At 46.0% G+C, this 22,555-nt stretch overlaps 1 protein-coding gene across 1 annotated transcript in view; it reads right to left on the reverse strand.

Moving 5' to 3' along the window:
* Positions 1-1,221: 1,221 nt before the first annotated feature.
* Positions 1,222-22,555, reverse strand: part of MB21D2 (Mab-21 domain containing 2) — a 57,500-nt gene continuing 36,166 nt past the window's right edge. Inside the window, exon 2 of the mRNA XM_041406018.1 lies at positions 1,222-3,250. Coding sequence (XP_041261952.1) covers positions 1,986-3,250 — 1,265 coding nt within the window. The 3' untranslated portion in view covers positions 1,222-1,985. The remainder of the gene's footprint in view (positions 3,251-22,555) is intronic.

Here is a 22,555-nt window from a genome sequence, read left to right on the forward strand (position 1 = left end):
TGGGTAGGACCCGGCTCTGCTTCTGCTGAAGCCAGTCTATGTCCTTCCCCAGACCAAACTGCAGCTGCACAGGGCTCCTATCAAGAGCCGATTGTGCGTTAAGGTTAAATCCTCGTCCACTCCATCAGGCCAGCAACTTCTGAGAGCTTCTTGTAAGTGTGTACCAGTAAATTCAGGTAAATGTGAACATCTTGGCTATAGCAATGGGGTGAAGTTTTTAATTATGCCCAAGAGATGGAGGAGCTAAAGTTTTAAGACATGACTTGGGCACCAGATCAGGTACTGAAACCTCCCTGCCATCTAATAAAGCAGTTGCCAAAGCTGTTGGTGTGCTGCTCCACCAGCCTGGTTTCTTTACCACAAAGGCTGGACTGAAAAAGTGACACATTTTTCATACACAATTTTTGTCAGTTAGAATTTACTAGATATGCACCTCATTTGTCTGTCAAATATTTAAAAAATACTTCAACCTGCTCTAATAATCACATTTTAATACATGCATCAAGTTTGGATCAGAACAGCGTCTCTGGGATAATCAGTAAGCCCAAATTGCTGATTTAAGGCCTAAATATCAGTCACTGGCCAGCCAGCCACAATAAGTCACTCTATCCTTGAACTCTTGGAATTATTTTTGGCTCAGACTAACCCTTGTTACTATACATCTTACCCTACACACAGAAGAAAAGTGTATGTGTTTTTCAAGGCTACTGTTGCACCACAAGTTCACATACAAACACAACTTTTGCAAACATGAGACCAGAGTAAGATCTCCCATGTCCCAGGGTGAGTCAGAAAGTTCTCAGGAGTCCAGGGAATGGTAACTGCCAGAAAGGATCAGGCCTAATACATGCATTAGAGAAGCAAGGTAGCTCCTTTGCTGGAGGTCTGGCTGATTCACTTTGCACATACCACTGCTTTAGCATTACATCCTTATCTAATGGTAAACCTGTTTCAACAACATGCAATACATATTAATGCAATATGCACTGCAACACACAATACGCATCCAAAGAAATATGCCAATGCAAAACTCTGACTGCTCACACATAGCCGGGCTAACAAGGAAGTCTTTTACAAAAGACAATCAAGAAATCACCTGAAACCATGAGACCAGAGGGGTCTCAAGCAATCAGCAATATTGAGACCTAATAACAGATGCTAATTCATGAAAGAAACACAAACAGTGGGACTGAGGTAATGGCAGAGATTTCATTAGTGCAATTACATTTAAAATGGTATGTTCTTTAATAGAATTTAAATAAGGCTTTGAATAATTACGCACACTAAAACTAACATTCCATAACCTTATTCCGCATGGAAAAGCAGCAGAAACAACCCTCTGGACTGTACAAGGTCCAATTAATGAACAATTACATTCAAAAAGTAGATCAAAACAGAAACAACTCTTTCCCCAAAAAGCTGTATCATCATCTTTAAAGTCAGCTTTCTCCGCTGTATCAGAAATGTGAAGAACAGATGAACTGGGCTTCAGCCCAGTGGATTTGGCCTCGTCAGATTACCAGTAGAGCTTTCCAACCCAGCCTCTCCTCATTTCTTTAGGGTGATGGAAGCTCATGGAAAAAGAAGTAAATTTCTGAAGCAATGGAAGGTGAGTTGTCTCTTTCTCCCTGCCCAACAATGTACATAAATGATGGAAGCTTGGGAAAAACCCCTACGTTACACTGTGGCTTGTGTTTACGATGCATGTCCTCCTTTAGAAACTACTCACAGACAATGAGGCAGGGGGGGGGTGGAAAAAAAAAAGCAGCATATGAAATAGTAATATAATGTCCCAAAATCTGCACTGTCCTGCAGAAACAGGATTTATAATTTGTTCAGATTGTTCTCAACAGATCCAATCTATGCTGGATATGTAAAAACCAAGAGGCTAAGTCATCAAGGAAAACCAAATTAAAAAAACCTGCACGCTGCAAGAGTTTTAAAAACCAAAACAAATAAAAATCCCAAGAAACACTGACGAACACTCAGAAAAATTTATCATCAATTCTGAAGTGGGGCCTTGTGACATCATCCGGATTAATGAAGACAGAGATGGACTTTCCGGGGTTCTCAGTCACTAGCTGTTGCAACTTTTTGGCTAACCGGTCGTCAGGCTGGTTGGGGTCTCCTCCATCGGACTGCGGGGAGGGGATGCTGGTGGTGCTGCCCCGCCGCTGTAGCTCCAGGGTGAGCCTGTTGGCTGCCTTGACGTGTTCGATGGCAGTTCGGAGGTGCTCGGCAGGGTCGGAGCGCACCGAGGACAGCTTCCGCGCGTGGAGCATGACGGTGTCTTCGGAGAGGTGCTCCAGCATGTTGCACTGCGGGATGAAGTAGTTAGGGCACATCTTGTTGACCAAGCAGTGCTGGAGGTCATCAATGAGACCCAGGAGGAAATGGGCTGCGTAATCCTCCTGGGCCAGGTAGCTGGCTGGCAGCCTGTCACAAGCCCACAGCATCATGCTCCGCAGGTGATATGGACTAATGGCTTTGGGACGGGACAGCAGTTTGATGATGATGGCTTTGCAGGCCTGGTAGGCTTGCATGAGGCTGCTGGAGATGCACTTTTTCAGCTGCACTTCACTCCTGGCAAATGACAGCCTCCATTCATTGTCCTTCTTCCCCTTGTAGGAACATGCAGGCACTAAGTAAAACCCACTTATGACTTCCTCCTCCGTGATCTTCCCATCCCAGAAGTGGTTCTCCATCAGCCAGCTCTGTGCCACAGCTGGCCAGCCTTTGAAGGACACCACAGGGACAATGTCATACAGCATGCGGCTGCTGCCCACTCCCAAAATAATGGATATGATAGTCCCATTCTTTTCTACCTTCTCCACCTTTGGCATCCCTCGTTGGGGCTTTTTCTGGATCTCAGAGAGCACAATGCTAATGGACTCATAGAACCAGTCCGCAACTTTTGTTGGGGAGAAGAAGTAATTGGTAGCTCCATTGATATGGTCCACGATGGTGCAGCAGTCCTTCCATTTGCTGATGGTTCCTTCGTCGAACAGGCGCAGGCTCAGCCAGGAGTGGCACAGGGCCGAGTGGCGCATGTCCAGCGTCACCGGCTGGTTGCGGTCGTGCAGCTTCAGCGCGGGCACCAGCAGGGTGAAGTCCATGTCGTAGTCTGTGCCCCGGGCATAAACATTCAGCTCATCGAGGTCAATGTCCACCACGCCTTCCCGCACGCCGCCTGACAGCAGCAGGTACTCGTTGGCTACAGGCAGCTTCTGGTCGAGTTTCTGAACCATGCCTGAAAAAGAGAGAAAGAAAGTCCTTTCAAAGAAGGCAAACAGATCCAGGGTCTAACCAGGATTAAAACCCATTCCGTGCCCAGCAGGAAAAAGAAGCAACCAGAGGTATCTATAACTTTTGGTGTAGCAAAAATACACATCAGGCCCATCACTCAGACAATCTTTGGTCTCACCTGACTCAGGGCAGAGCCTTCCCTGCATTCCTGGGAATGTGGGAAGTCCATGCTAAACATCACATTTCAAGCAATGAAAAAAGCAGCAGCCTCTGGTGAAACACAGCAAAGCTACTTCCAGATCTAGATGTAACTGTGTAAACACCTTCTAAACCAGTTTTTCACCATATTGACATTCATTTCCAGAGTATCCAAATGTTTCACCAACACTCCATAGAGAAAAGACAATATTAATTGACTCGCTGTTCTTATTTTCTCTCTGCTGTAGAAAAAAGCTGGACCAGCATCAGGGAGTTGGTTTGTTCATGAGTGAATGAATAGCTACAAATGTTAGTTCAAGCAGGTCTGATTTTACCATCTGCTTTACATTTACTGATGAACAAGGCAACATGAACAAAAGAAACGCATCCTTCTCTTATGGGCGAATGGAGCAGGTTAAATGATCAGGCAATTAGAGAAGCCAGCTCTGAAACTGGCTCTTCAAGCTGCAATGACATAAAAATCTGATCAGCTCCTCAGAACACAGACATGAAGACAGATTTTTACTTTCAGCACCAAAACCAGACACGACATTCACCCTGCAGTGCCCGTACCAGTTGTACAAAGCCAGCTTTTCACCGGGAATTCTATAAATACACCCCACTATACTGCATCCATAGAACATGAACAGCAGACTGAGACTCTACACAGAAGCTGAGATATTAGCACCCCATTCACTGTTCAAATTAGGCTTAAAATTGAGCTCTGCACTTCAACTGCTCTGCAGTCTGCTCCTGCTTTCTGGGCTGATTCACTGCTGGTGTTCCTCTTGTGGTTAAAGGCTTTTGGTTGCTTCCCAGCCTCAATTCAGCTGCCACACCTCAGCCATGAGGGAACAAAAGCCAGTGGCTCTGAATGGAGATACTAATGCAGTTATAAGCACTGCAAAAGGGATAGATTTTATTCCTTACAAGTACAAATGCACTAGTTTCTGTTGGCACGCATTTCCAACTCCAGCTTTTGAAAGGCAATATGGTTTGTTTACATCAAGAATGGTCAAATGGACAACTTCCATTAAAAGGAAGCCAGTCATAGAGAGACAGCAGTGGGAAAAACTAGCTGGAGGCATAACAGAGTGAGCCAGAAAGCTGCCAGTCACTCTGTCAGCCCAGAAATCACAGGCAGACACATCAAGAATGTGAAACACAAATGACAGCACTACAGTCTGAGCACCCATCCTGTCATAGTCCCAGTGACTGCAGAGCCTCTCCTGAGGTAATGCATCCCTGTAGGATCAAAGACACGGCCTGCACTGAGTGGCACTGCAGTGCTTTCAGGGACACTCACCTGTTCTTCCCTGCATGCTAGGACAGCAACAAGGAAACGCTACCTGCATGCATATAGGTAAGACATGACCAGAGCAAAATCTAAAGCTCTGTGGACACTGATTCCTTGGAAAAACCAAGGATATTGTAGGAAGAGGCCTCTGTGTGAAGCAGAATGTATCTTGGGGAAATATTCAGTGTGCCTGAAAGCTCTCATGTGAAATTCCTTGTTAAACACACTTTACCTGTTTCATTCCTTCCAAGAGCACTGGACCCAGTCCATTTTGCTGCACTGAGCTGGGATGATTTTCCTGCCAGGCAGGCAAGGACATAAACCCTTCCATTTCATGCAGCTCCAGGGGCTGCAATAGAAGGAAATAGCTCTAAAGGAGTGCTAAGAAACTCTTCCTGCTAAATCCTGAGCTAATCCCATTCTGCGATCTTGCCACACGCTGCCCTGTTCATTCTCAAAGGGTAATAACTAAGAAAAGCTTCTGTCAACCTCAAAAACATTTTCTGAGGCTTAGACACACAGTGAGCTGTTCCCCTGATCTGTGGAGCGGCAAAGTCTTGCACAGGTTTCTCTATCCCAGAGGCCAAATAAGTAGCAGTCACTCTTTTGCTGTACCCAGAAGGGGTTTTCTAATGGATACCTCATTTGATGTGACTTCTTCAGACACCACTGACACACTGCCTCTGAATCCTGTCCTTGAACCAGTGAAAGCTAGTGCTTTACACCTCTGTTGGAAGTTGAGTCCAATACCCACAGTCTGGATCAATCACATCATGGGGACAGGGAGCAATTTTTTTTTCCCCTAAAGATTAAAGTACTACTGGCCCTTACTGTGGGGAAGCACAGCTATTCACGATACGAAGGGTTTGGATGACCCATCCTGCCTCTACACTCACCCAAAGTTTTCCACTCAGGACAGTGTTCTGCAGCATCTGCCATGCAGATCTGCAGATATTCCTGAGACAGGCAGACAAAATGCAATTATCCTACAGAAGAAAATGTTCAAACCTATAGGACTCAATAAAGGATGCATTTTTCTAAATATTTTTAAACTTAAAGGATGAAAAATGCTCTACAGTGGGCTCTTTGCACCAAAACTTCTATCCCAAAGCCTTCAACTGAAAAAGAAAATCAGATTTTTCCAAAGAGATTCCCCACTACCAAATCTGCTGTTGGATGAGTTGCTCTCCTTGGCCTGGAGAGATCTTTTGTCCTTGCATGGGAGCAATAGAGTTGACAGTCTAACCCCATTCAACCAGCAGCAAGTGGGACTCAAGCCCTGCCTTCTGTACACCGAGTCACTTTATTTTCCCTCTCCAGAACTCTAGACCTACCAGCAGAAGAGAAATATGGAAAAATAGTAAGGAAATGGTTGCAGGAAATGATCTAATATATCATCAATATCTCTCTACCTGGCTGGCTGCAGTTTAAACTCAAACCCTTGAGCTCTGCTTGGTACAGAATTTCCCCTTCAAGTCTTGGACCAGCAGCATCTGCAGCTCTGCCACAGAACAAGAGAAGGAAATTTTGCTAAATGATCACAGCAGCATTGCTGATCCAACTGAAGTGGTGGAGCAGGGAGTTGAGATAAGGTCCCCTTGAGGAAAGTATATTTAGAATAGGCATAGAGTTTTCTATAAATAGTTGAGCTGGCCAACTCAACTATTGAGCTGAGCCTCAGGATTACCTAAGGCTTTAGGGGTTTTGCAATGTCTTCAAACTGCTCCCCTTGCTCACACATCTATTTGAAATGTGAAGGGATTTCAAGGAATCCCATCAGCCAGCACTGTGTGGCACACACCACCCTGTCACAAAGCTCTCACCCCAAGCTTCTGCAGCCCATGAATGTACAACAGGAGTAGGCACTCCAGTTCAGCAGGCGTGTAAGTGCAAATACAACAAAAAATACCAAGACTGGTACTCAACCCAAGCACTTAATAGCATCAGTGGGCAGTTTGAGCTCTGTTCTTTCCATCTCAGTCCCAGGACCACCTGGGAGGGGGAGGCAATAGGGATTACAGAAACACTAATGAAATTTATAGGAAACCTATGGAGTTGTCTGTAAAGACAAAACCAGAATTTGTAGGGTCAAACATACAAAACAAATTTTAGCTGAAGGACCAGCTCTCATGGTATCAAAGTAGGTTCACTGATACATAAGAAGCCTCTTGCTGCTACCAATAATTTTCAGCAGTACCTTGTGTGACACTGAAATGGTTGTTTGGCAAAGCTAAGTGGGAGACTGGTGTACAGTTACCAACTATTTCTTTCTAAAGCACCTTAAAGGAGTTCTGTTTTTCTAGATATGTAACTAATTTAAGATCTTCCCAAGCTATTAAATTTGGCATTCTGACAGGTAAGTATGCTTGCAACCATGAGAAAGGCAAGGATTGTAAGAATCAGGAGCACCACCTGTAGGCCAGGCTTGCTGGTTGGTTTACTAAACATGAATTCAGAAACACAGGTGACCAAGTGAGTTCTACCAACAGAACACTGTTCCTTTGTTGTTTCTTCAGTGTCAGGAAAAAAAGGATTTATTTCTACTTCAAGGCACTAAGATACAAAGAGAATGAAAACAGAGAAAAGAGATTTTACTTTATGTAACACCTACATTTGGGGCACATCCTTGGATGAACTGTGACTCCGATGCAGATGACACAGAGATTATTCTTCCCATTAAAAACAAAAACAAAAAAAGGAATGCAAAGATGCTCTCCAACCATAACAGAATTTCAGATGAACAGATTTCATGACCATTGCAGTGTGTGCTGGGATCCACTGCTGTTTCATGACTAGCTTTGTGTAAATAAGGAGGAACACACAGATTGGTCTGTGAAGAAACTGATCACAAGAAAAACACGATGTAAAAACTATTTCTAACATATGCATTGCTTAATTTTGGGTTCCTTCTTGAAGTCTTTCTTCCTGACACTTCAGATGTGCAACCATTGTCACCAAAAGGAAACATGGTAAAGCAAGTTAGTCTAACTTGGTCTCATCAAACTGAATGGGGTGATGTTCAGGGCAGTCACTGAATTCAGGGAGGCTTCTGCTGCATGGGAACTAGAGAGAGGTCAAAGGACCAGTGAGGGGCTCAGAAAGGTTCCACAGAGGAGAATCAGCAGCACCTTGCACACAGAAGAAGCCTATCACAGGAATTTTTCTGGGAGCCAAGCCAGACCCAGGCACTAAATGGTGTATCCCTGGCAGCCTGGGGAGAAGATATATAGAAGAGATCTTCCTTATGTATGGGATCTGTTCTATAGGGAAAGCTAAGGACCACTCACTTATCCTACTGCCTCCCTCTTTTCTACTACTGCTTAATCGTTCCACAGGACCCAGCATGCATAGGCAAGGCTCTTGATTTTTCCTCACAGGTTCATCCTTTTTGATGCATAACCTAGAGAATGCCTTTTTCCTTCTATATGAAATCATTACCATCCTGTAAGTCCAAGACCTAAGGAAGTCTGACTTCCTGGATGATCAGACAGTGGCTGCTCAAAAGAAAGATTTCTGCAGAGGTTTCCCAGCTATGCCTGAGCAGTGTGTGCTGGATTTCAGAGGCTTCTTTAAGACAGGATGAGAGGTCTCTCTGATGCATCTGGACTGCGCAGATTCTTCTGTTTCCTTTGGTAATTGCAATTCTATTTATGAGCAGCACAAGTTTTTGTTACGCAGGAGAACTGGAAGAGTCAGCTCTTTAGGGGAGTCTTCAGTTACAAAGCACATTTTGAGAGGACTGTTGGCGGAAGCAGGCAGGGGGTAGGAGAAGAGTGGGGAGACTGAACCATGTGATACCAGTTTAGTCAAATATGGGATTTGAGCGAAGGAAGCTGCTCCTTGCAGACTGATACACCAGTGTCCTACTGATTCTGCTCCTTTTAGAAATCTTGTGACATGGTGACAGAACACACTGCAGGGAGACAGCACCCCCTTGTAAAAGAAATCAGCTTCTTTCTCCAAAGTCTTCTTTAAAAACAATCTTAAAAGTAGTGTCCCAGTTTTTTTCCATTTTTCATGTGTCCTGGTGGAAGCCACCCACCTCGCTGAAATCCTGTTTGGCAATGGAAAGGGGTGTTTCATGGTGCAAGCAGGGAAAAAAAAAAAAAAAAAAAAAAGAAAAGAAAAGCAAGAAAGAGCCCAGATTCAAAGGGTGAGCCTGTACAGTGAAGATTGGTGCTGTCACAAACATCTAAACCCACTCTGGCACCAAAACCAGCAGCAGTGTTTCTGTAGTGATCTGCTTGCCTAAACCAGTCAGGGCTCACCAGAACAACAGAACCAGATTGCTCCCAGAGCTGGAACCATCATTTTCAGAGGGAGCCCCTGCATTGCTGTGCACCTCTACTCTGGGCAGGAAGAGTTTGAGAGTCATTTCCAAACTGATGCTGGGTTTCCAGCATGCCAGTCTGCTTATTGAAAGAGTCTTATCTCCGGAGTCATATTAGCCAAACTAACAGGAGTGATAAAAGGTGAAAGCCTACATGGAATATGAAGTGCAAGTCAAAGAGGTGCTCTAGGGTCTGAAAAATGTGGGTGATGAGGTCTGAGAGCAGCTGACAAGCAGAACAGAAGGAACAGGGGACAGAGAGGAGAGCTACAAGAACAGGTTGCTGCTACACCCCAGTTAACACTGCACACTGTGTCCATACGGTGTCCATATTTTCAAACGTGCTAAGACATGAAATTCCCTTTGGAAATGGCACAAGATGCCATCTCTCCTGGAACTGCAATGCCAGATACAGAATATGCCAGGGGACAGATTGTTTTAACAGTTCCACCCTCTGGGACTGAGAGTGCACATTTGGCAAGGGCTACACAGGGTCTAGATGGGCCATTTCTGCTCACACCCCTACAGAGCGCTGCTAAATATTCAGCAAGATGTTACCCTGGGGAGACTCACCAGGATTCCTCTCTTGGATCTGATGACAAGGTAACAGCAGTGGGCACGAACCAGGTTGAGCATCTTGAGTGCAAACACACAGCTTGCAGGCGAGGCTGTTCTGCCCTTGTTTCTCCTAGTTCCTTCCCTGTTATTGAGACCCTCACAAGAGCCCAAAAACCTCAGAGTGGTACAGGACATGTCCACCTACTGTAGCATCCTGGCTCAGGCAACTGCTGCTGAGGGCTCTCAGAAGAGCATTAACAGCAAGGAAAGCACAGCATAACAATTTTCCCTCTGCAATCTCCAAGCATTCTCTGGCTTTGCTATTTCCCAACCCAGAGGCAGTATTTGCAGCTTTGTCTTTAATAGCACTGACAGACTTATCTGCCTGGAATGTCTCTCACTGCTTTATAAATCAGTTATATTTTTGTTATAGTCAGTGCCTTGCAGCACCGTGTTTCACAAAACACATGTGTCAAAAGGACTTCCTTTTGCTATCTTGCTAGGAAATGAAGAAAATCATCTAACCATGGCACCTCCCATGGATCACTGAAGATCTTACACAGCTTCATCAGTCATCTTTCTTCCACATTGAAAAGGACAACTTATTTAAATTTTGTTTAGCTGACTGTCCTGATCTGCAATTGTGTGGGCCCTGGTATTACTACACTCAAGTGAAATGAGATGGTCAACACTGCATGACACATGAAAAGGTGACTTCTGGGTGAATGCCTTCACAGTCCTCTGGGAAATACCTCAGCAGCCTTGCTTGCTAAATTGGCCCCACTTCTTTGCAGGTTTGCTCAATGTAATGGAGTCCTCCTCCCCAAAATTTAATTTCACCTTCAGGATGTTCCCCTTGCAAAAGCCAACACCAATCCCAGCACTTTACAAGGGGTGTTGCTGACACTGCAAAAGAACTGTGGAAGTAGGACAGGGTAAGGTTTTGGAGGCTGCACAGGGTAACAAAGTCCCCAGCCTCCCTCAGGCTCTCGTCCCAATCTGAAGAGTCAGCGCCAGGTGCCTCTCACAGAAAACACGTGGCAGCTCTCCACTGATGAGCAAAGCCATTCCCTTCCAGACCTGGGAACACATTCTCCTCTCACTCCAGTCAGCCACAGGAGCACAAGTACATATCGGGCACAACTTGACTCCAAGGTTGCAAAAGCACTTTGGGCTCCTCTGGGATGGTTTTGTGTTCTCAGTTACTGTCTGGGATCTTTTTCCCACCCTGAAAGGGCTAAGTTGCCATACCACTTTATGTTCTGGTACCAGTGGGCTGTGCACAGTGGAATGCCACCACAACCTCACATCCTCTAAATAACATAAGAGCCTCCACAGTAAATTCACTTTGAGATGTTCTACCAAGACTCCTGCTTACAGCTATCCAACACACCAGAAATTATCTTCCCAGCTGCTAAATTACCAGCTTGCTTTCTTTTCCTTTAGTAGTTGTTTTCTACAAAGGTAAGTCACAGCCAAGACAAATCACAGCACCATTCCTTATGAACTGGGCCTGAGCTAACACTGCCCATCCTCAGGGCCTGCCTTTTCTGTAATAACAGCTCTACCTTGCTGCAGAGCAGCAGGAGATTTATCCTTGACTCAACAATTCTTCACCAAATCATCCAGAAAAGCTAAGCTTACATGTGAAGTACACATGGTGACTAACAGCCATCAGGGAGTTGATGAATAACCACAACTGTAATTCATGTCCTTGATTTTCCCTTAAAATCCACCAAACTTGGCTCCTGGGGTCAATGACATGATCAGAATGGCATCTCTTTCAATTGTTTTCATTCTCTTAACCTACCAATAACGAAATCTACTTAGGTTTATACAATGGGACAGGTCAGAAAAAGAGGGAATGAAGGATGATTCCAGGAAACCAGCCAAGCACCAAAAGACTGCTGGAAATCCTGAGTTCTCTGAGTACAGAAGGAAAGCAGGTGTCTTCAGAAGCCTTTCTGAGGCATGTAGTAAAGAAAATTACATGAACTGAATCTTCTCTCCAGCCCTTAGAATTCACTGGACTCCATCTGTACAGACCTGATCTGGCCCCTTTGACAAACCTGCTATCCAGACACTGGGAGAAGACAAGACAGAGAGGCCAAATATGGCTGAGACAACCAATGCCAGAAGGACAAAGTAATTTTTCTCTGTCCTGCACGTGAGCATGGATTGGACTAGCAAAACGAGGCAGTGAATGCAGATCCTTGTCAGAAAGTGCTGAAATCAAAAAGGCTTAAACAATACAGCTGTGACTGAGCTCATGAAGCTAAGAGCAAGCCTTCCTGCAGTATTAACCAGCTCCCCACCCACTACTGAGAACATGGCCAAAGCCATGTGGAGCTCGATCAAGTGACCTATAGGAGAAGCTTTTGCCAAAGCCCCATGTGCAGCATCAGCTCTATGTACGCTGGTTGGCTTTGACAGTCATGCAAAATTCCACTTCATCCACATCACCAGAAGTTGATACAGGCCAAATTTCTTGTTAGCAGAAAACAGAGCAGCTCTCCTGAAGTGAACGGAAATGTCAAGAGCACTTCTCCTCGCTTTCCATGGGAGAGAGGCAGAGGAAAACCTAAGCCCTCCAAGCTTGCCTGTCCATGTCCCATTGCTCCTACCACCCTGCTACAGCTTCATCTTGTAGAGGTCATATTTGACAGCACACAAAAGCCAGAAGAAGTTTCTAACCAAAATCTCAGGTTTTACAGCCATTTTTTTGCAGCTGAGCACTGTCATCTGTCAAAGAGCACAGCAGGAAGCACTGTGTGGATTCGATCTCCATCAAGCACCAAGCCCACAGCCCCAGCAGCTGTTAAGGATCTCTTATCCCTGCAGCACAGGCAGTGGCCAGGAAGCATGGAACTGAATAATTGGAGTAAAAGAGAAAGGGAAGAGCAACCACTGCTACAGCAGGGTAGAACCTGGACAACCTGGTGTGAAGGCATGCAGCAAAATGCCACTGTCATTTTGGCAAGGACAGCAAAGGTGAAATGCAGTCACCTGAAGAAGGCAACAGTAAGAAGTCACATTGCCTGAAAGACCCAGGTATTGCAACCACCTTCCTTGCAGTGTAAGGTGTGGACTGGCTGGTGGGAAGGAGGAGCTGGTGGAGCTGGCAGTGCTCATGCCCTGGAAGCATTTGCAGTGAGAGGAGGGCTGTGTTTTTGGAGCAATTCTCTATTACCAGGAGCAGGGCTTGAGATGCCCTTTGCATAGAACTCCCATCCTGTTTTACCCACTCTGCTCACTCAGGAGAAATTCCAAGAGAACAGCCACATCTGTTGCAAAGCCTTTTTGTGCTTACCGGGAATGAAATAAAGCCTCACACACACATTTATTTAAAGAAAGGTCTGGTGATCTCTTGGCTCGTCAGGATGAAAGCTACTTTGCAAGGTGAAGGAGGGAGGAGAAAGCAAAATTGCTGCTGATCAAATATAAAATTTGCGAAGTATGTTCCAGGAAGCTGTCCCTGCCAATAGTTGAGTCCCAAAGTAATGTCTCTTCTAAAATTCTAATGGAAGAATGGCATGAGCAAGATTTGGGTCCAGAAATTGTCACAAATGTATGCAAAAGACCTCACAGAGTAGATCTCAGTCTTCTTGTAATGGAAAGCTGATGACAATCAAAGCTCATTCTTCAAATCTCATCTCCTGTCAGGGCTGCTTCACCTTCCTGACTCTGAAAGCTCAGGTGAGCAGAATCCCATTCACCAATGCCCCCATCTTTTAGGAAGCAGTGTCCCCAGCCCAAATACACATGAAAACACAGGGCATGAAATCACAATGATGTCTTCTCAGTGTCATTTTCCCCAGCCATTTTTGCAAGGAGGACAGAGGAAAGGCAACTACTGCTCAAAATCCAATAAAAATATAATTCAATAGAATAGAAAATTCAGTTAGCTCACTTAGCTTTCCCCTGAAAATGTGAGAATTAGAAATGCTTTGTTTACACTCTATTTAACAGAGAACTTCATATAACTCCAGTAAAATGCCTTAAGGGAAAACCACAGTATACTAGTAGAATTTTCCTACCTGCATCTGGAGTTTCTTTCAAAAATTAAAGTCTTCTTTATTGTCTTATACAGAGATAATCTAGAATTTTAATCCTACAAAGTCCCTTGTACGTACAGTCATGAAAAATGCTAAAAAGCTTTGCTCACAAATGATGATAAAAAAATCATGTTTAGAAGAGGCAGGTACATGGAGAATACAGATCCTTCAAATGGATTCCGTAATTAGAAATCTCACCTGTATTTTATAGATGTTGCTGTGAAAATACTTTGTAAAATTTCCATGTGGATATTCAGCTCCTGCAAGGCTTGCTATCCCTTGCATGGAAACACTTCCCAGCACAACAGAGATGGATATTGTTTGAATACAGTCCTGCTACACAGAAAGCAACGAATAACACAGTACTTGCTGGTTTCCCACTGACAGCTGGTCCCCACACTGTGATTAACAGACAAAGAAAGAAGATTACAGACCTCCTAAATTTGCTAACACAGTTTTCAGAATTAATTGCATGAGGTAGAAGCAGGAATACGAGGGTGTGAGCTGGTCCTGTAACAAGGGTTTTGTCCCTGAAGTCAGACAGAGCTGACGTACAGCTCACACCCAGCAGAAATCTGAGCACAATTCTACTTGTTTGTTCCTGGCTGCACTTTAGGAAGGGGCTGGCAGAGGTAGAGACAGAAAAATGCCAGTTTGTAGCTGAAGCCAACCATCACCAAAGCACAAATCACACCCTGAGCTGTGCTGCTGCTCTGGCTGGTATTGCTCTGCTTGTGCCCAGGGAGACCTGCCTTGGATGATGGGCTGGGCCAAGATCTGAGGCCCTCAACTGCCCTATTCTCCTTGCCTCACAAACATCCCACAGGGAGGAGGAGTGCAAAAAAACCTTTCAGATTTCCTTCCAGACTTGATGGGGTTTGGGGGACTCCTTAGTTAAGCTGAGGGATCAGCCAGCTCTTACCCACAGGCAAAGAATGTCAGTTCCCAAACAGCCACTGGCATCCTATGCCTATAGACAGGGCCACCACTAGGAGGACCCTGCAAAATTTTTGTTGCTAAAACACAACACCTTGCTCCAAATTATATTCTGAGCATTCAGAAATTAAGTAAGAAATATTGCACAGAACTTTGTGGTTGAGGAAGAAGCAGCACTTTATCCCTTCCCGAGAGATGGCTCATGAAATCACAGTGCTGCTAAAACATCTCTGCTTTCCCAAGCTGAGGACATTCTATTTTGCTGTGGGTTCTTTAAATCACCATATTGAGCTTTAAATCTGAAAGGAACAAGGGATTTGTCTTTACAAAAAAAAAAAAAAAAAAAAAAAAAAAAAAAAAAAAAAAAAAAAAAAGGTAACAAAAAACTGTGGGTCTGCTGCTAAATAAAACTAGATACTGAGAGATAAAAGAAACAATGGAAAGGATTCCACTAATTGATGAAAGGAGTGAGAGGGATTTGTCTTTACAAACAAACCATAGGTCTGCTGATAAAGTCAGATACTGAGAGATGAAAGAAACAATGGGAAGAACCATAAATTCCATAGGAGTTCCACTGATTGACACAAGGAAAAGAAAAAGTGGGGTATACATTAGAAGGCAGTCTCAGGTATTAGGCACTCCAGGAATTCTGTGCTTCTCAAGTACCTACTACAGTGGGAAACAGAGAAGGACATGCGGCCGGGAAATGAGGATAAAAAGGAGGCTGCATCCTCCGAAAATGAGTGAGACCCCAGGGGAATGCCCCATGGCCTCTCCCTTTATTCTAATAAAGTTACACAGGACTACTCCGTCTCCTTTTTGGACATACACCTCTGATGTTTATGGATTAATTTTCCTGACAAATCTTACTTCAAACTTCACTGGCAGTTAGCCAGGCGCCTTACCAAGGAGGGCAGGAACCATTCCGCCTGGCTGCGGGCGGACGGGGCCGGGGCAGCGGTGCAGCCCCAGCAGCAGGGCGGAGGTGCGGTGCGGTGCGGTGCGGTGCGCGGGCAGCAGATGGCAGGAGCGCACCGAGCGCGCAGCCACAGCCGCGCCCGGCCGGGACACGCCGGAGCGCTCCGCCGCCCCGCCACGGCACACGGACCGCACAGCCCTCCCAGCGCCCGGCAGGCTCACCGTGCACGGCAGGCCAGCCCTGACACTGCTCTAGCTTTGAGACCAGGCCGCCAAACCGCATTCGCTCCGTCCTTTCCGCCGGGTGGGCGCCAGGAGTGCTCTGGCAGCCAAGATGTACGGGTGGGAGCGAGATGCGGCTTTAAGAGGGGATCAGCCAGAAGATAGACACCAAACCTGCCTACAAATCCTATCTAATGCCAGATTTCCAGCGTGTGACGACTGAAGGAAAAGGCCAGCATTTTGTCTAAGCCATCTGCACACAGCTCCTTTTGTGCCGTTTCTCTTTGAGTATTTATGCCGCTCTGCACAGCAGCACAACTGAGCAGGCAGCGAGCACCACGGCTTCAAAGGAGAACAACTGCTGTTTATAGAAGCACTGTCAAGAATTTATTGCTAATGCATTTTGATAAGTTATGAAAAGAGAATGAATCATTGCAGGTAAATTTAGTTCAAAAATTAGATTTTCTTTTTTTTCATCAAAACCCAAGTAAACTCTCAGCAAGCGCAGAGCTGCCCAGGAGCAGTTCTTTTGTTCAGTGGAAACAGGTACTTCAGTTTAAGGACAGAGCCCTCCAGAGAGTCAGATTAAAGGTGAAGTCAGCATCTAACCAATCAGTTTCCCTTATTTATTTTCCTCCTCAGAAAATAGTGAATACAAAAAAAGTAATCTAGGAGCATTCAAAATTAAATGCAAAGGGGATCATCTAGGAATGCACATACACCCATGTTCTGAAGAGCAGGGCTGGGATTTTGGAACTGTTTCAGGGCAATAAATAGAGAGTCTGTCTGGAAATGGGGGACAAGCAGAAAGCATTAAGAAAAAACCCCAACAAAAACAGTGTTGTAAAGTCATGTTTGCATGTTTTAATCCAGTGTATAAAATTTCTGAACTAAATAGATTTAAAATGCACCTAAATAGCAGATACAAAGGAAAACAAAACCAGCTTCTTAGGCAAGGGAACTGTATTTCTACTTTGTCAGTGTAACTTACAGAGATTTAAAATACAGACCCTCTGTGGGCAATCTGCTGCAGACAAGGGAGGAGGTTACAGCATGACTCCACCTGTAGGACCAAGATTCATCAAACTGTCCATGTGTCAGCTGAGTTATGGGTCAGCAAAGGAACAACTCCAGAGTGGGAAGTGGGTGCACTTAATGTGTTTAATTAATTGAATGTGTGTGGTCTAACAGATAGCTGTGAACATCTGGCAACACAGAACACATCTGGGATGAGGAAACATCAAAGGAACAAACCCAAGCATCCTTTGAGTTTACAGAAATAGCAAACTACCACCACCAGTGCTGTGTTGGTAATGCTGCCACTGAGTAAACTACAGCACCGTGCCCAGCAAGAGCATCAGCTCCCAGAGGGGCTGGGTATCTCCTACAGACATTCTGAAGCTGCATTTAAATAACTATTGTCACACCCACACTGTAGCTGTAGGCCAAGAAAAACCTTAATGGAGGAGACAAACATGTATTTCTCTGCCCCAGAACACTCCCCAGGCTTTGAACACTGCTCAGACACTGCCATAGGAGACACTGTTGGGATAGCTCTCTTGCTCCAGACATGCATAACCAGAAGCAACCCACCACCAAGCCTGTTTCAAGCTCTATAATTGATTTCCAAGTATTGGACAGTGATGCAGGATGTCCTGTCATGTTCCTTCCCCCTTGCCCCCAAGGGCATATTCATATTCAGTCATATTCAGTCAGGAGTCTGAAAAAAGGGAGGTGAGTGGATAATTCTAAATGTTCATACCTATTTTCCCCTTCCACTCCAGTTAAAAGCAAAGAGCCCAGCCCCAGCAGTCAGTGTGAGGGACAGGGAATTTTTGCAAAGGGGCTGGGTGGAGGTCCAGTTTAAGGATCACAGGAGGAAATTCTCTGCTGTGTGGAAGTCAGTAAGCAGGGACAACAAAAGGAACACATCTGGAAAACAGCAGAGGGAGCAGAAAAAGTGAATGAAGTGACAAACAGAGCCACAAAGCCCTCCTAGGGCCATAAAAGTTGCAGATTCCATGAGGAATACTTGCCGAATCCAATGGGATGTGGTCTGGTTTTAAAGCAAAGTTGTGGCAGTTCAGAAGACACACACAGGTTTTAAGCATTGAACAGCAACACTCACTAGAGCTCTGTAACTTTGGTGCTCACTCTGCCAAGGGTAGATGAGCTGGGCATGGAGCAGAGGGGCCAGAGACTAATTCAGAGTCATGCTTTTGAAAGCCCCGAGTATTTCAGCTCAGAGGCCTGAGACCAGAGCTTGTGTAATAGAAGAAACAAATGTGGAAACAAGTGAAGCAAGGACAGCTTACAGCAGGGAGGAAATGCAGGAATTGGGCTTTGGGGGAGCCTGCATTGCTAAAGAGCAATCGCTTGATTGCACGAAGGATGAATGCTGGGAGATGTCTGAGTCTCCTGCCTGCTTGAGATGCTCAGCACACAAACAGCCCTGGCTCAGTGAGCCCCAAACCACAGCTGCATTCCCCACACCAGTGGATGAAGTGAGAGCAGTCTCTCTCACCTATTTCCCCTCCTGCTCAACTGAGCTGAATTTGTGATCATCATCAAGCCTTGTATCCCTCACAAGCTGAAGCACTTTTCCTGCTTTTCCCAACACGTCAGCTAGGGTCAGAGGCTGCTCTGCCAACCCTTGTGCTCAAAACCTGGAACATGGACTTAGCCCATGGAAACATGGAAGGAACACGAGGTCCATTGTTTGTCCCCAAGCTACAGGCTGCCAGACTGCCTTCCTGACTTCCCTCCCCTGCTCAGAAACAAAGCTGGAATTCTCACAGCATCATCTACTGGCTCCAGAATCTGGAGCTTTAATGACAGCATAACATTTATCATCGCATTTGATTAAAAAGAGAAACAAAAAAATGTGCTTCTGAGTTGGCACCATTGCAAGGTGCCCAGGTGGTATTTTGCCCCCTGCACTGGAGAATGCAGGGGCAAGTCCAACCACTAGAGACTTGCTCAAACACAGCTCGGGGGTAAGCCCCCTTGGCCCCTGCCTGCTCAGGGCAGAGTTGGTGTGTGATGGTGAGAGCCAGCCTCTCTGCTGCCCTGGCAGTGGCATGACATGCCAGCAGCCTCCAGGGTAACAGGGGAAGATATTTTTTACCTCTTCTCTATTGCTTCAAATATGTGTCTCCACACACCATCACACTGTCTGCCCTTCAAGGTCACACACATGCCATGGAGGCAAGGGCTGGGACAGACAACCACACCGCTGGCAGAATGGATGCTCTTCCCATTTTATGTCTCTTAAAAGCTGTTGACTTGAAGCAGAGAGAAAAGGAATCAATAAATGGAGGAGTTGCAACCTCTTTTGGGTATCTTAAGAGCCTGGCTTTTGGCTATTTTCAGCAAATTAGTGTGGGGCTCTTACACACTTATTTCTGCTCTCTGTGAGGTGGAAGCAGGACTGCTGCCAGCTCCGTGACTCATACAAACACAGGGGAGGAAACATAAAACAAGCTGCCGGCTTGCTCTTTCCCAGGGCTTAATCACACCCTTCGTAACTATTTGATGTGCCTGCTGCAGCACATCCGAAGTTGCAGTATGAGAACAAGCGGGGCTGGGGCTGGGCTTCGACAGCTTTGGCACAGAATTGCTGCCAGAGCCCCATCTCAAACTTCCCACTGAGCAGAGAGGGGGAAATGGAGATCTGTCTGCACTTTTGAGACACTCAACAGCCCCTGCCAGCTGGACAGAATAACTGTTATGTTTTGTTACAAACCATTTTTGGCTAGGACACCCAAGAAGATCCATTCTCATCCATCACCTCCATGTACCAACCTAACAAACACCTACAGAGCTGTTCCTCCCTAAGTCTCCAAATCCTGAGCCATAGATAAGTATTTGTATTGGATTCAAGTTCAGGCACTTGGCAAAGATGTGCTGGAGGGGCTTGAGAAATATTCAATATTTGTTATTTGGCCATATTGCCAATTCTTGTCTTCTATCTTTTTCTGAAAAGCCAAGTTTCTGGAGTCCTAAGGCAGGGCAAAAATCTCAGCTTAAATTTATGAAAAGAAATTAGCAACTCCTATCCATCACAGCTGCAAATAACCAAAAATACCCTGAAGGAAATGAGTCTCACTTAAAAGCAGAAGAAAACAGAACAGAAATAAAAATACACCAAAAGCTTTTAATTTTAGTCCAACTCAGCTTCTGAATGCCTCAAGTGGCACAAGCTAGCTCACTGCTATTCCCCCTAAGCTTTCCTTTGGATGGCTGGCATCAGCTCTCTACAAATTTATTGAGTAAAAAAATGGCAAAGTAAAACCCACTGGGTCTCATATAGGGAGGGAGATGGAAAGATGGCACTGAGGAAAGGGACAGAGGGATCCCTGGGACAGTGATGTTCTGGGAAAAACACTCCAAAAAGGAATCTGCCTGCAGCCCTGGGGAAGGCAGGGGCAGGCTATATATTCTTCCTGGGACAGAGAGCTTCCTCCTCCGGAGTGCTGTGCATTTTTTCCCAGCACTGGTTTCTGTCTTGCTGTAGTGCCCACGTTCACATCACAAGCTCTGCTGGATCTCTAACATCCCTTCAGAGGTCTTCCATGCAGGCAAACTCCCTCCAGACTCCAAGCAAAAAAGCACCAATGTACACTTGTACTGGAGATGTTAGAAACAGCACAGAGAGCAGGGAAGAAAGGCTCTCTTCCAGGGACCACTTCCTGCCAGGTCCTGCAGTGCAGCACAATTTGGGCACCTCTGCCAGGGAAAGAGGTTTCCAGGAGCTTAGAGAGCCCTTACTTCCTCACCAGCTTTACTGCTGGGCTCCTCGCTCGCTTCCCTGCTCAGCGTGAGTTAATTACTCCCACCAGAGCATAATGCTTGCCCTCTGGGGCATCTGGAAGAAGCATTCACGCAGGGCATTGCTGTGACTTGGTGCAGAGTGGGACAGAAAAGCAAGTTGAGCTCAGCAGTTCTTCTAAGGCAACACACACCAGCATATCTGAAAGCCGGCTCCTGCCTTCCCTTCCAGCTACTGCCACAGCTCTCACAACCCACAGCAGGCCAGGCGCGGCTCTGTCCAGGGCTCTGCACACCTCCAGGCTCCTCCACCTTCAGCTGCTGTCCCAGAACATCCCCTGGGACACTGCCCAAAGGAAGAGGACAAGGCTGAGAGCACCCCAGCTCTCGGGAGTGCCCGAGCTCTGCCGATCCCCAGAGCCCAGCAGCAGCAAACCTCTGCAGTGCCACGCTCTAACACCGACAGCTGCAGCCCTCCTCGCTGCCCGAGGATTATCCTCCTCTGACCCCCCTCCTGCTCCTCTCTGTCATCTGCCCACCCCACTCCACAGCCTGGCACAAGGCCAAGCTCCTCTGCCTCCAATCTCCCTTACTCCATCTGTCCAAGTCCTGGCCTTTTCCAGCACCCTTCTGATGCTCCAGGGGCACAGCCGCTCAGCCCCAGAGCCTTCCACCCATCAGACACCCCCCAAAGGGCTCCTCAGGGGCTCACAGATAGTGACAAAACGAAATTCTGAACACCATGCTCCTTGAGACCACTCATTTTATCTTCTCCCCATCTGTGTGCACACAGGGAGCCAAGAGAGCCTCACTCCCTCGCTATTTCTGGACATGGGCAGACCCTCCTCTGCCTCTGCTATTGAAGATGTCTGACATAGCAGACAGGCCAGGGCCTGGCATTTGGTTACCTTTCAGGCTCTCTTTCAGCTTCCACGCAGAGATAACAGATCCCTGCCAAGAAACTTAGTTGTCTAGGAGACCACTTTCAAACAAGAGTTTGCTAGAAACGATGTTATTATCTAGGGTAGCACATCTCCACCGTGGAGCACTGGGGTTAACTGCCTGCTAGCTCTGCCTCAGTTAAAACACAGCCTCAGAGACAGAGAGAAGATCATAATGAAGTTGGCAGCATAACCAAGTCCCAGAGTTCATAATTTCACATACATACAGGATTCTCTGGAGGCATTGCAAGGTTACCAAAGAGAGCTGTGCTCCTCCTAGTGTCATGGCTCAGCCTCCCCCTCACTCTCTTACACTGATTTTATAATCCAAATTCAAGCCAAAATGCAAAGAAACAGATCCTAGCCTTTCACTAACATTGACTGTGTCTCCTCTGGGAACTGCATATTTTCAGGTGGCAATATTTAACCTAGAAACAAATGACAGCAGAAGCAGCTGGACAGGGAGAGCACAAGAGCAGCCAGGTGGGTTGGGATGGTGCTGAACAGAGGGCTGGCAGGCACCTAATGAAAGATGCAGCCGAAGGGCATGCAAAGAGTTTCACTCTGTGGATGCAGTTTTCTGACTCCCACTGCATGTTTCTTCCCAGTCCCGGCAGAGGACAGAGCTCTACAGCAATAAAAGCTCCTTTTTCATTTGCCTCTGCCTTCAGCAATAACAATTCCTATTTTCTCTGTTTCCTTCTTCAGACACTGGGTTAGCTAAGAAGGAGGAATCTGCCGCTTCCACCCCTCTTACACTACAAATAAAGCTCCCTCACAGCAGCATTATGAGCTACCAATAACTTCACCACCACTGAAAAGGCAGCCAGAGAACAGCAGCCAGGAACAAAGAGTGCATGTGGGTAATAGGGAAGAGTTACCCTGCACGTAATCTTCAAAACCACCCAGAGATGAAGCAGTTGAAGGAAAGAAAGGCATTTGCAAAACTACCAGGTGTCAGCTGATCTGTTTCTAATTGCCTGAAATGACAGCTCCTGACAGCGTGAAGCTAATCTTACATCTCTGGAGAGGAGTTTCAAAGGTAGGAGATATTTCCTGGCACAGGGAAAAAGCTGAGCTGGGA

The sequence above is a fragment of the Onychostruthus taczanowskii genome, unplaced genomic scaffold (assembly GCF_017590055.1).
Source record: "Onychostruthus taczanowskii isolate IOZ18803 unplaced genomic scaffold, ASM1759005v1 scaffold24, whole genome shotgun sequence".
NCBI classification, from domain to species: domain Eukaryota; kingdom Metazoa; phylum Chordata; class Aves; order Passeriformes; family Passeridae; genus Onychostruthus; species Onychostruthus taczanowskii.